The sequence below is a fragment of the Ranitomeya variabilis genome, chromosome 2 (assembly GCF_051348905.1).
Source record: "Ranitomeya variabilis isolate aRanVar5 chromosome 2, aRanVar5.hap1, whole genome shotgun sequence".
Classification (NCBI taxonomy): Eukaryota; Metazoa; Chordata; class Amphibia; order Anura; family Dendrobatidae; genus Ranitomeya; species Ranitomeya variabilis.
The window spans coordinates 767680045-767694984 of NC_135233.1; the positions used below are offsets into that span (position 1 = coordinate 767680045).

General features: G+C 46.2%; 1 protein-coding gene across 2 annotated transcripts in view; it reads left to right on the forward strand.

Moving 5' to 3' along the window:
• Positions 1-1068: 1068 nt before the first annotated feature.
• Positions 1069-14940, forward strand: part of MAP3K7 (mitogen-activated protein kinase kinase kinase 7) — a 96508-nt gene continuing 82636 nt past the window's right edge. For both annotated transcript variants that reach the window (XM_077289716.1, XM_077289717.1), the window contains exon 1: positions 1069-1487. In XM_077289716.1, coding sequence (XP_077145831.1) covers positions 1401-1487 — 87 coding nt within the window. In that variant the 5' untranslated portion in view covers positions 1069-1400. The remainder of the gene's footprint in view (positions 1488-14940) is intronic.

The window sequence follows — 14940 nt, forward strand, 5'->3', positions numbered from 1 at the left end:
TTTCTGTATACTAAGAGGTGTGGAGCTTGGCAGTGGAGCTTGGAGCTAAGTTACTTTTTTCCTTACCTTGTCTGTCTCGTGCTTGTCACTATCCTCAATGCTTGTACCATCTGCAGTGGTGAGGTTATTGTCCTTGCTGGCCAGTGCACTAGCCAGGGTATTGTGAGGTGACAGCTAGGAAGTAGGCACATGAAAGCGATGGGGGGAAGGACCCGCATAGGGTGTTAGGGGAGCTTAGGAATAGGCACAGGTTGTTGTTTAGGAGGTGCCCCATGCCTCGGTCCCTATTGTTAGGCTATGTGCACACAGTGCACTTTTCCCGCACGGAAATGGGCCAAGAACGCTGTGGAATCCTTATGCAAGCTAATTCAATGACAATCATGAAGTGTTGTGCACGTGATCAGTAAATTTCAGTGCATATTTGCAGTGTGTTGTTTTCTGCAGCATGTCAATTCTTTGTGCGTTTCAGCAGTTTTTCACCTATTCACTTCAATTCAAATCCGCAGCAAAAACGCAGGTATAAAAAATGTTTGCGGATTTGCTGAGTTTTCGTTTTGCGGTTTGCCGTCTTCCATGCGGCATGGTAGTTCTTATCTGTGGTAACGCTACCGCCGGTAAGACCGTCGGTCAGAGTGCTTCGGGATCATGATTTTCAGATGTCAGCGTGACCCCGCAGCTGTAACGGTCACCCGCGGTAATGCTACCGCTGGCACTGTCGGTCACAGCCCTGCGGGATCATGCTGGCAGAGAGGCCATAACGTCAGCCCGTCTCAGAACTGTCCAGACCATATTAATGCTGAGATCCCTATTAATGCAGACAAGTTTCGGCAACACCCATGCAGACCCCCTTTTATATTATATTCCGCAGACCCCCCACTACAATCCCCCCATATCGCCCAGGTTTTATACACCCCCAGAGATCACTTCCACAGACACTACCCACTTTACACACTATGCACACTCCCACTCCATATAATCAGTGCTATCCAATATCCACAGACCCACGCCCACTTTAAGCACTCCGCAGACCCGGACCATTCATTTAGCTAGTCCCAGGCTAGCTACACTAGGCGGCGCATGCGCAGCTCCTCGCTGCCACCAGTGGGCGCGCACGTCGCCCTGCTCGCGCTCTACGCTGGGGTTCACCACACAGACCGCCTCCAGTGCGCTCGGCAGAAACCGGAAGACGTCCGTAAACGATCACGTGACTGTAGAGACGCGTTACCGAGTGACGTCATACCCACGGAGCCCATGCACTCCCGTCTTTTCTTGCATGGGGTCGGTGCCTAACGGGGACAACACGGGCCTTCCCGCAAACTGTGTACGAGCTCCTCCCACCCAGGAGTCTGGTCACGTGGGCATGACGTCAGCGGAGGTCCTTCAGCGCACTAGGATTTAGCATGTCTGCCTCTTCCGCTGACATGATTGAAACCCCTCCAGTGCTGAACTTTGAGGAGATCGACTTCAAGGAGATCGAGGTGGAAGAGGTGAGCGGTGGGGCGCGGTCCGGAGGCTGTGCAGGGGCGAGCTGTCACTACCTGCCCCACTGGTGCTGTATGGCGGACTCCAGCATGCAGCTGCTGTGGTCGGGACAGTGCTGAGAGCAGTGGCTCCTAGTGGGTCCTCCCAGGCTTTACCTGTATGGAGCCGGGCTCGTCCTCAGGGATCGCCCTAGACCGTTCTCTTCCTCAGTTCTGCATACATTTGTGCCCCCGCAGCAGCATTATTCCTCAGGCAGCGAGTGCAGGCTCCACATAGCCGATAGTCATGATATTCGGTGACCGCCACTGCCCGACTTCTGTATGGGTCATTGCTTACCGGCTGCGATGTCCCTCTGCATGGCGAAGACTTCTCCCAGCCAAGGTAAAGCAGACAGCTCTGGGCTTATAGAATCAGGCTGGGAAGGTCCCTGGTTATTTGGCCCTTCCTAGCCTAAAATTACAAGCCCGCGGCCACCCCAGAATTAATGCATTACATTAGATGCGCCTTTCCGATTGCTCTTGTGCTCTGGCAGTCATGGTAATGGTAGTTGGGTTGACAGCTGTGATTGGTCAAAAATCATAGCTGGCATTAAGCCTTGGGGTTAGTAATGAAGAGGTGGATACCCCATTACTAACCCGGTAATAAAAACACACAGAAAAAAAAACTTCATTTGAGTAAAGACTCCCCCACACTATCCCTTGGAAAAAATAATAAAAATCCCATGACGGTACTATCTGATGGATAGAAATTAGGGATGAGCGAATAGCTGCATCTGTTACCTGGATCGCTCCGGCTGTTCGGCTCCGCAGCTGCATGTGTCGCGGCTGTGTGATATTGACAACACATGTATGCAGAGCCTGTGTGTTGTAACTGTTAAGGTACGTGTCCACCTTCAGGATGGCCGGCGGTTTGGACGGAGCTGCAAACCCGCTCTGCCCCCTTCTGTGACGCGATGATTCCGGATGTGTTCATTGCACACATCCGGAATCATCGCACCCCACACATAGGGCCCTGTGTTTTACCTTGCGGCGGCGCAGCGTCGCCGCAAGGTAAACGGACATGCTGCGATATTAAAAGACGCGCCGCATGTCCGGAATCGCAGGGCCGCCGGGTGCGTGTTACCAAGCATAGTGGAGACGGGATTTGATAAAATCCCCTCCACTATGCTGTAACATCTGGACGCTGCGGCTCTGCGCAGCGTCAAACACACAGCATTTCCTGAATGTGGAAACATACCCTCACACAGCCGCGACACATGCAGCTGCGGAGCCGAACATCTGGTTATCAGGAGCGCTCCAGGTATCCGGGTTCCTGATGCAGCTGTTCGGATAAGGACTTAGCTTTAGTTATTCGCTCATCCCTAATAGAAATAGATACCTGAAACACATAAAAATACAGAAATAAACACCAGACAGTCCCTTGTTCACAAATTTATTACCCAAAATGTTCCCACGAAGCTCCAATGTAGTCCACGTTCCCCCGCCTCTGGCTTCTGTGAATGGCAGAAAAGTTGCTGCTATATACAGGTGCCAGGTACTGAGGACAACGCTCATCATCGTTGCTGACTGCAGTGAGACCTATCAGCTCTGAGCATTGTAGTCACTACCCAGCGCCGGTGAATAACCAATAAAATAAAAGATCCTACTGACCTGATCAATCGCACTGCAAAGTAATTTTTACTATACAGTGGATGGTGTAAAAATAATACCCCAAAAACAATGATGGAATGGCGTTTTATTTCACCATTTTACCTCCCTTTGATTTTTTTCCTCACTTTCTGTCCATTACACAGTTAAATGAATGGTCAAAACAACTTATCCCACATAAAACTAGCCCCCCCCCCCTTGCAATCTTTTGTGTTTTGCTATTTACAGCAAAGAATTTCACTGGATTTTTTTTAGAGGGTTTTCATCAGTTTATGTAAAGAACATACCTACAACTATAAACATTTGGTTTTCTTCTCACTGTGACGCAAACAACAAATAGGACAAAATAACTGAAGACTTCAGTGTGCATAACTATTCACCCCCCCCCCCCTAAAGTCAGTACTTTGTAGAGTCTCCTTTTGCGACAATTACAGCTGTAAGTCGCTTTGGATAAGTCCCTATGAGCTTTCCACATCTTGCCACTGGGATTGTTCCCCATTCTTCAAGGCAAAACTGCTCCAGCTCCTTCAAGTTAGATGATTTCCTCTGGTGAACAGCAATCTTAAAGTCTGACCACAGATTCTCAATTGGATTAAGATCTGGGCTCTAACTAGGCCACTCCAAAACATTTACACGTTTCCCCTTTAACCACTTGAGAGTTGCTTTAGCAGTATGCTTTTGGTCATTGTCTTCTTAGAAGGTGAACCTCCGTTCCAGTCTTAAATCACTGACAGACCGAAACACATTTTGTTCAAGAATATCCTTGTATTTCGCACCATCAATCTTCCCCTCAACTAGTTACATTTTCCCTATTTCTGCGGCCGGAAAACATCCCCACATCATGATGCTGCCACCCACTTGTTTCCCTATGGGGATGGTGTTCTTGGGGTGATGAGCTGTGTTGTTGGTTCCAGGCATAGTGTTTACCCTGTTAGCCAAAAAGTTCAACTTTGGTCTCCTCTGACCACATCACCTTCCTCCATACATTTGGGGAGTCTTCTACATGTCTTTTAGCAAACTCAAAACGAGTCTCAGAATTTTTGTGTAAGTAAAGGCTTTTTTTGCCCACTCTTCCATAAAGGCCACCTCTGTGGAGTGTATGGTGTATTGTGGTCGTATGGACAGATACTCCAGTCTCTTATTGGGAGCTCTGCAGTTCTGTCAGGGTTACCTTTAGTCTCTGTCCTGCCTCTCTGATTAATGCCCTTCTTGCCCGGGCTGAGATTTTGGTGGGCAGCCCTCTCTCTTGACAGGCCCCTTGTGGTACCATGTTGTTTGATGATAATGGATTAGATGGCGCTCTGGGGGATCTTCTGAGATTGGGATATTTATTTACCGTATTTTTCGGACTACAAGACGCACTTTTTCCCCCCCCCAAAAAAAGGGGGGAAAATAGGGGGTGCGTCTAATAGTCGTAATGCAGGCTTACCCGCAGTGGTGTGGTGGAGGCGCAGTAAGCGGGGTCCCTTTCACCGGTGAGATGATGCAGCAGCCCAGTAAGCAGCAGAGCCGGGTGAATCATGTTATCGGTGGTGGCGGCCATCTTCCTGAGGCCGCGCGTGCGCAGATGGAGTGCTCTGCTTCCCGGGGCTTCAGGAAAATGGCCGCGGGAGGCCGCGCGTGCGCAGATGGAGATCGCGGTGGCCATTTTCCTGAAGCAGAGTTCGCAAATTTAGATCTTGGCTTCAGGAAAATGGCCACCGTGATCTCCATCTGCGCACGTGCGGCTTCCCGCGGCCATTTTCTTAAAGCCCCAGGAAGCAGAGCACTCCTGAGGCCACGCGTGCGCAGATGGAAGATGGCCGCCACCACCGATAACAACATGATTCACCCGGCTCTGCTGCTTACCGCGCTGCTGCATCATCTCACCGGTGAAAGGGACCCCGCTCACTGCGCCTCCTCATCCCCGCACCTCTGCCGCCGCCGCCGCACCTCTGACGGTAACCACTGCTGCAACCCTCCCATGGACACCAGGCCGTGGTGTCGCCCACCTAAGCAGGAAGGGACCTTCCTCAGGTGCACGCCGTACCGCATCACCCCACCTCAGCCGACACCATGCCTCCTGTGACCCTGCTCTGCCACCGCCAGCCCTCAGGTAAGATACTGTAAATTTGGACAATAAGACGGACCCCCATCTTATAAAAAAATATTTTTTTCTGCAATTTTCACCCCAAATTTGGGGTGCGTCTTATGGTCCGGTGTGTCTTATAGTCCGAAAAATACGGTATAACCCAACCCTTACTTGTACTTCTGAACAACTTTGTCCCTGACTTGTTTGGAAATCTCCTTGGTCTTCATGGTGTTGTTTGCTTAGTGGTGTCTGTTGCTTAAATGGGTTTTCCCACGAGCAAAATTTGCGTTTAATCAATAGATCTTGGAATAAAAATAAGTTCCACAATTGGATTTGTTTAACCCCTTTACCCCCAAGGGTGGTTTGCATGTTAATGATGAGGCCGATTTGTAGAATTCTGACCACTGTCCCTTTATGAGGTAATAATTCTGGAACGCTTCCATGGATCCCGGTGATTCTGACATTGTTTTCTCGTGACATATTTTACTTCACATTAGTGGTAAAATTTCTTTGATATGACTTGCGTTTATTTGTGAAAAAAACCTGAAATTTGGCAGACATTTTGAAAATTTTGCAATTTTCCAACTTTTAATTTTCATGCCCTTAAATCACACAGATATGTCACACAAAATACTTAATAAGTAACATTTCCCGCATGTCTACTTTACATCAGCACAATTTTGGAGCCCCGTGTTTTTTTTTTTTTTTTTTTGTTAGGAAGTTATACGGGTTAGGCCTGTTTCACACGTCAGTGGCTCCGGTACGTGTGGTGACAGTTTCCTCACGTACCGGAGACACTGACACACGTAGACACATTAAAATCAATGTGTCTATGCACATGTCAGTGATTTTTCGCGGACCGTGTGTCCGTGTGCAAAACACGGAGACATGTCTACGTTTCTCCGGCAGCACGGTCCGCAAAGCGTTTCGCACATGTGCACATGGAGAACAGTGTGCACTCTCCTCCGTGTGCACGTACCGCCGCAGGAAAAACAGCGCTAGAGTTAAGCGCTGTCCCCTGCTTTTGGTGCTGAAGCTGGCATTCATTCCTTCTCCCCAGCAGCGTTTGCTGGAGAGAAGGAATGAAAAATCAATTTTTAAAAAAAAAAATTTTGTGTTTAAAATAAAGTTCGTGGTCACCTCCCGCCTCCCACCCCCTGTGCGCCCGCCCGATTGCATTAAAATACTCACCCAGCTCCCGCGATGCCTCCTCTCAGCGCTGGCAGCTTGTCCTGTGTGAACGGTCACGTGGTACCGCTCATTACAGTGATGAATATGCGGCTCCACCCCCATGGGAGGTGTGGCCACATATTCATCACTGTAATGAGCGGTACCACGTGACCGCTCACACAGGACAAGCTGCCGGCGCTGAGAGGAGGCATCGCGGGAGCTGGGTGAGTATTTTAATGCAATCGGGCGGGCGCACAGGGGGTGGGAGGCGGGAGGTGACCACGAACTTTATTTTAAACACACACAAAAAAAAAAAACCCTTGATTTTTTTCATTCCTCTCCAGCGAACGCTGCTGGAGAGAAGGAATGAATGCCGGCTTCAGCACCAAAAGCAGGGGACAGAGCTTAACTCTAGCGCTGTCTCCTGCACGGTCCGTGTGCTCCTCAGGCGGCACACGGCTGCCGCACGTGTGCCACACTGATGTGCCACGTGAGCACACGGGCACGGATAACTCCGGTACCGATTTTTCTGGTACCGGAATTATCTGGACGTGTGAGACTGGCCTTAAAAGTTAAACAGCGATTTCTCATTTTTGCAAAACCATTTTTTTTTTTTTTTTTTTTTTTGTTTCGTTTTTGTTTTTTGTCACCACATCACATTTGAAGTCACTTTCAGGGGTCTATATGATAGAAAATACCAAAAAGTGACACGATTCTAAAGACTGCACTCCTGAAAGTGCACAAAACCACTTTCAAGAAGTTTATTAACCCTTCAGGTGCTTCACAGGAATTTTTGGAATGTTTAAAAATAAAATGAACATTTCACTTTTCACAAAAAACTTAAATTCAGATGCAATTATTTTTATTTTACCAAGGGTATCAGGAGAAATTGGACCCCAAAAGTTGTTGTACAAATTGTCATGGGTACGCCGATATCCCATATGTGCAGGTAAACCCCTGTTTGGGCGCATGGCAGAGCTGGGAAGGGAAGGAGTGCCATTTTACTTTTTCAACTCAAAATTGGCTGGAATTAAGATCAGACGCCATGTTTGGAGAGCCCCTGTTGTGCCTAAACATTGGAAACCCCCCATAAGTGACATTTTGAAAACTAGACTCCAAGGAACTTATCTAGATATGTGGTGAGCACTTTGAACCCCCAAGTGCTTCACAGAAGTTTATAACGTAGAGCCGTAAATATAAAAAATCATATTTTGTTTCAAAAAAATGAACTTTTCGCCCCCAATTTTTTATTTTACCAAGGGAAACAGGAGAAATTGGACCCCAAAAGTTGTCCAATTTGTCCTGGGTAGGCTGATACCCCATATGTGGGGGTAAACCACTGTTTGGGTGCTCAGCAGAGCTCAGAAGGGAAGGGGCAACTTTTGATTTTTTTTCAACGCAGATTTAGCTGGAATTGAGAACGGACGCCATGTCGCGTTTGGAGAGCTCCTGATGTGCCTAAACAGTGGAATCCACACTCTAGCCCCAACCCTAATCCCAACCGTAACTGTAATCCACACCCTAGCCCCCAACCCTTACCCTAACTTTAGCCCAACTCTAACCCATAAGGGAAAATGGAAATAAATATTTTTTTTTTAAGTTTTATTATTTTTCCCTAACTAAGAGGGTGATAAAGGGGGATTTATTTACTATTTTTTTTTATTTTGATCACTGTGATAGGGTCTATCACAGTGATCAAAATGAACCAATAGGAAAAAAATCTGTTGCCGGGTGCTGGCCGGCAGATCTCGGCGGGCGCACTGCGCATGCGCTTGCCATTTTCTCCTGGAGGAAGAAACCGACAGCCCGGGGACTTCATGGGGGCCTGCAAGGACAATGGAGGTAACGGGGGGAGGGGGTGATCGGGGGACCCTATTTTTCTCTCCTCTGATGAGCGATCACATCAGAGGAGAGAGGAATTAAATGGAAAATCTGACTTTTTTTTCCGGTCATCGTTAAACCGTTAATAAGGGCGATCGCCAGGGCTGTGGAGTCGGTAAGCCACTTGCGACTCCGACTCCTGGATTTTATCAGGTTCCGACACCGACTCCTTCATAAATGGCCAATTCGTAACAATAAATTTACTGTTGTAAAATATTAACATCGTGCTTATTCAGTTTCTCACCATCATATAAGTAATCAGACCACTTGGAGCAAAAACTATATTTATTAGAATATAATTAGAATATAGCACATAACTTTTATAAACTTTTCTAAACTCTTGTAAGTAAATATGCAATAAACACTGTTATGCAGTTAATAAGAAGAAATCTATAAATTTGTCCTCCGAAAAAGTATTGCCTCTGTCAGATCCTCCTTCATGGATGCCCTCAAATCTGATCTAATTATTTTGAGAGCAGAGAACAACCTCTCTACACTAACTTGGGTTGGTGGCAAAGCAGTAACCACTCGGACAACATCTCTGACAATGTCAGGATACAGAGGAATTGCTTGTTGCACTGTTATTTTTGATGAACGGTCAAATTTCTCAATTTCTTTCAGTGCACATGAAAAATTCTGCTGAAATGTACTGGCTGTGTTCTTTGTTGGGGATGACTCTTCTTCTATGCGGGAACGCTTTGCACGGTCCTTGTGATCCAAATATTTTTCAAAATTAAATTCTTCATCAGTTGATGAGGGTGAAGATGTGGCAGGACGACCAAATTCTTGTTGTTCCTCCTGACTGTTCTGCAACCGTTTCATCCTTACTGCTATTTCAAACAGAGCTTCTTTTCCTTTAGTTAGCTGTTGATCATCTAGAAGAATCCGATGCATTGGGTCTACATAAACAGCTGCCAAAAGAATGTTGTTTTGTAATAGTAGCTCCTCTCTGCGTTTTATTGATGTAGCAATGCCACTTGCAATTAACCCTCCTCTTTGGGACAGGCGAAACATCAGGTTCTTCCACTCCTTTAAGAAAATACCTGGAGTTAAGTCCTCTGCTTGTAATTTTTTTAGTCACTGTAAATGGGTGCTCTAGCAATTTTTCCAGCTCAGTCACCTGATTCCACTGACTTTCATTTAGCATCAGTTGAGGGTTAGCCATGTCTACAAGAAAGGTTTTCAGTTCAACCAAGCGCTGAATCATTAAGTAAGTACTGCCCCATCGTGTGGCTTGATCAATAATTGCCCCTTTTCCAGCACGTCTCATCAAAATTGAGTCAACTTTAGGGGTTCTGGCAACAGTAGCCAATTTTCTCACCTTGCCAATCAGTGCAGCAGCATGTCCTTCTTGCAGACTGTCTCTTATAGCCAGCTGTAGCGTATGCACAACACAGCGCATGTGATGAATGAAATAATTTATTGACACAGTTTCAACAAGATCATCTAAACTATCATGTTGCTGTTCATGTGAAGCAACTTCAGTTTGCTCCTCAGTTACAATACTGTGTTCCTCTATTTCAAACATTTCTGTGTCTGTGGACCCAGAATGTTCTTCTAGCTGCTGGTCACCATCATTACTCTCATTCATTAGCTTTAGTACTTATCATATTTGAAGCATTGTCAGTTACGACAAAGAACTTGCTCTTTTTTAAGTTCATAGTCTTGCAGAACCTTTTCCACCAAGACCTGGAGAAACTCACTGGTGTGATGAGCTTTGGTGTCTTTTACTGCCAATGTCTTGGTAACTATTTCATTTTTGTCACAAACAAATCGGACATTGATGGCAAAATAGTTTACTCTGTGACGTGTGCAGGCATCCATTTTAAGAAACAGAAAGCGTCCCTTGAGAGTTTTTTTAAGTTCTTCCTTTTGTTTAAAAGCTTCTTCGATTACTAATTTTCTAATACTCTCTCTCTCTCCAGAGAAACGCCAAGCTTGCGGGCCATTTCCCCATTCAGACACATAAAAGCTGGTTGTGAAAATAATGAAATAGGCACACTATCCTTTACAACAAGCTCTATGATCTGTTTTTTAAATGTATCTGTCATTGTCACAGTAACTTTGTCACTGACAAAATATCTTGCAACTGATGGCTGCACAGTTCTCTGCTCCTTTGTTTGGCTGGAAGAGCTGGGCACTGGTTCATTGGTTTGGATGCAGTCTTTCTCATCCACTGCTTTCAGTACTTCTGGATGAAAGCGCTGTAAATGTCTCTTTAGATTAGAAGCTCTGGTAGGAGCATTTTTATCTTTGCCTGAATATGCACTGATCTTGGCTTCACAGCATTTGTTTTCGTCTGGATCATTTGTCATACACTGACAGACATAATGTTTTCTATCTTGAGTGATGGTGAAATGTTCAAATACAGCTGATTTTAATGTGACGCTTCTTTGACAGTCTCAGGTTTTTAATTCTGCATTCACAATCCAAATGACAATTGTTTTTCCTAAAAACAATTGTACAAAATTATTGCCAGGTCGTACAACTGATATAGTGGTCAGTAATACTGTTATTCCTCATGTACTCACAGTTAACTGATGCAAAGTTTGTTGAAAGGATAATACTTCTTACAGTCTTCCTCTTCTGAGTAGCAGTTGTGAGATGCTTGGAAGACGCACACCTAGTAAACATCTAGTCTAGAGGAGGAGCTTTACTACTAAGAATTTGCAACACATTTTCACTTTCAGTTTCATACATTGTAAGTAGGGGGGTTGGGGCACCATGAGGTTAACCAAGTATAAGATTAGTCCAAGAAAAAAGTGTAGCAGCACAGCCTAACAGCGAGATCAGGTGTACACTCAGTACTCAATGCTGGAACCCGACAATCTCGGGAGGTGCTCGCGTTGAAAGTAAGAGAAGAACCATGTAGCAAAAATAGAAAGGAACGCGGCAACACTCACCGGACCTGTGATCAGGACTTGTCTTTATTGAAGCAAATGTGAACAAATCTTCACGGCACAGGGGAGCAAAAGGACGAAAGAGGTGAGCGGGGAGAGGACCGAGAACCAAGTATAAGATTAGATAAGGGCAGTGGAGAGCAGTGACACACAAGAAGTAAGAAATGTCTCTATCTCCAGCAGAACTGCTTATCACTGTTGTTCATAGTTTGATAGAACATACCGTATTTTCCGGCATATAAGACGACTGGGCGTATAAGACGACCCCCCAACTTTTCCAGTTAAAATATAAAATCTTCTTAAAAGTCAGGGGTCTTCTTATACGCCGTATGTCGTCTTATAGGGCCGGTGACTAATGTGCCTTTTGGGGGGGAGTGGTCCTGATGACGAAGAGGGGGCATCTCACAGGAAAGTGTGAGTGGAGTATCCCCCATTACCTCATTGTAGCTGCAGTGTGGGGTGCTTGGGAGCACAGCACAGCACCCATGCGGCACAAAGAGGAGCAGCAGCTGCCGCCTCTCCCCAGCACAGAGACCCCATGCTGCAGCTACAATGTGGTAATGGGGGATACTCCACTCACACTTTCCTGTGAGACGCCCCCTCTTCGTCATCGGGACCACTCCCCCCCACCCACCATATACACATTGGTGTCTGCACTTGGCGTACAAGACGGCACCCGGCGTATAAGACGACCCCCGACTTTTAAGAAGATTTTCAGGGGTTAAAAAGTAGTCTTATACGCCAGAAAATACAGTATATATTTGAGTAGCATTTATAAAATTCATATGAAAGTTCAATTATGAAATATTAATACATTTTTTTAAAAGCTGGAGTCGGTACATTTCTACCGACTCCAACCAAAACTAACTCCGACTCCTACTCCACGACTCCTACTCCACAGCCCTGGCGATCGCAACACCAGGGTCGGTAAAAACCGCCCGAATCATATTCTCTGGGGTCTCGGCTACCCTGGCAGCCGAGACCTCAGAGAAATTCTGACGCTGGGGGGCACTATAACCTTAAAGCTCAGCGCCGTTAAAAAGCGGCACTGTGGTTTAAAGGGAACCTGTCACCTCGTTTTTTCGGTATGAGATAAAAATACTGTTAAATAGGGCCTGAGCTGTGCATTACAATAGTGTAGTTTGTGGACCCCGATTCCCCACCTATGCTGCCGAAATACGTTACCAAAGTAGTCGTTTTCGCCTGTCAATCAGGCTGGTCTGGTCAAAAGGGCGTGGTGTCTTCCCCCAGATCTTGCTTAGTTTTCCGTTGGTGGCGTAGTGGTGTGCGCATGTCCAAGGTCCCGAATCCTGCACAGGGGTGTGAAAATAGCAGCGATGTCCGTTATTCCATTGGTGGTCGGTGGGCACGGCCATCTTGCTTTGGCCGCGCGTGCGCAGAAGCGGCGCTCTGCTGGCCGCGGCTTCAGGAAAATGGCCGCGGGCATCCGCGCGTGCGCAGATGGCTATCGCGGCGGCCATTTTCGTGAAGCCGAGATGCGAGCTCTGCTTCACGAAAATGGCCGCCGCGATAGCCATCTGCGCACGCGCGGATGCCCGCGGCCATTTTCCTGAAGCCGCGGCCAGCAGAGCGCCGATTCTGCGCACGCGCTGCCAAAGTAAGATGGCCGCGCCCACCGACCACCAATGGAATAACGGACATCGCTGCTATTTTCACACCCCTGTGCAGGATTCGGGACCTTGGACATGCGCACACCACTACGCCACCAACGGAAAACTAAGCAAGATCTGGGGGAAGAAACCACGCCCATCTGACCAGACCAGCCTGATTGACAGGCGAAAACGGCTACTTTGGTAACGTATTTCGGCAGCATAGGTGGGGAATCGGGGTCCACAAACTACACTATTGTAATGCACAGCTCAGGCCCTATTTAACAGTATTTTTATCTCATACCGAAAAAACGGGGTGACAGGTTCCCTTTAAGTACCCTTAACTGCCACCGTTAAAAGGCGTATCTGCGGTCGTTAAGGGGTTAAATGTAACTCCTCATTCTCCCCTGCTCGCGCAGATCGGCAGCAGAGCAGGGGAGAATGATGAGAGCCGTGTTCAGCTCCGGGGAACAGCGCTTACTGCAACGCTTCTTCCCTGGCGCCCCTCCGTGTGGTACTGATGCAGCACACACATGCCACACATGTGCCGCAAGTATTACACACACGGACACTGACATCTCCTGTACCGGAAATATCGGGACGTGTGAAAGAGGCGTTATAGCTGGTTTTTATGATTGGCAGCTGTTGCACACTAAAAGACGTTTTTTATTGCAAAAAATAGTTCTTGCATCACCACATCTTGAGAGCTATAATTTTTCCATATTTCGGCCCACAGAGTCATGTGAGGGCTTGTTTTTTGCGGGACGAGCTGACCTTTTTATTGGTATAATTTTCGGACGCATGATACTTTTTGATTACTTTCTATTTTGATTTTTGGGAGACAGAATGAGCAAAAACAAGCAATTTATGAATTTCTTTTGTGGGGGGCGTTTATACCGTTCCGCGTGTGGTAAAATTGATAAGGCAGTTTCATTCTTCAGGTCAGTATGATTACAGCGATACCTCATTTATATAGTTTTTTTTTTTTTTTTCTATGTTTTGGCGCTTTTATATAATAAAAACTTTTATAGAAAAAATAATTGTTTTTGCATCACTTTATTCTGACAGCTATACCCTTTTTTTTTTTTTTTTCTTCCCTGATGACACTATATGGCGGCTCATTTCTTGCGGGACAAGATTTATATCCATCTTTTTTATCGCGTGTAATTTCACTTTTTGTTCAGCAATATAAAGCATTGTTTTTTTCCTTTTTTTTTTTTTTTTTTTTTTTTTTCATGGTGTTCACTAAAGGGGTTAACTAGTGGGACAGTTATATAGGTCGGGTCATTACAGATGTGGCGATACCTAATATGTGTACTTTAATTGTTTAGATTTTTTTTTTTCTTATTCAAATATTTATTCAGTGATAGAATAAATATTGTTTTTTTTATTTTTTTTTAAATATTTTTCCAATTATTTAAAATTGTTTACTTTATTCTAAACTTTACACTTTGTCCCACCATGGGACGCTCATTTTTTGCAGGCTGATCGCTTCTATAGCATGCAGGTGAAGCAGAATCTGCATGCTATAGAAGCTGTCAGTGCTGCACTTTCTGCACACTAACCTGAGAGACTTCCTGATATGTACTGCACATGACCAGGAAGTTTCTTGGCTCTGGTAATCCGGATGTTGTCATGACAACATCGGGTTACCATGGCAGCGATCGGGACCCTGCGTCCCACCGCGGGGTCTCTGATCCCAAGGCAGAGGGGCTGTCAGCCCTCTGCCTGCTCCCAGAATGCTGCGACTTAGTGCCGGATATCAACTGTGAGAATTCCCTCAATGTACGTGGCCGATCGCGATCACGTACTCTCCCGTCCATGGTCAGACAGGCCCAGGTCACATGGACAGGATAGTACGTCGGATGTCATGGGGTTAAAATTGATCAGTGATTTCTCATTTTTACAACACCATTTCTCTGTAGCAGCGACACAGGCTTTAGCCATAGCTGCTGGCTCCGGCCTCTGTGACCCGCTGCTCCGCCGCTCCCTCTCCCCCACCGGCTTTCTGGGACAATTGACTTGTGTATAAGCCGAGGGGGGGGGCGTTTTCAGCACAAAAAATGTGCTAAAAAACATACACGAGTATATACGGTAACTACATTTTTACCATCAAAATTTAGTTTTAGCCCAGATTTTACATTTTCACACAAGTGGGTAAAAATGGCACCAAAATTTGT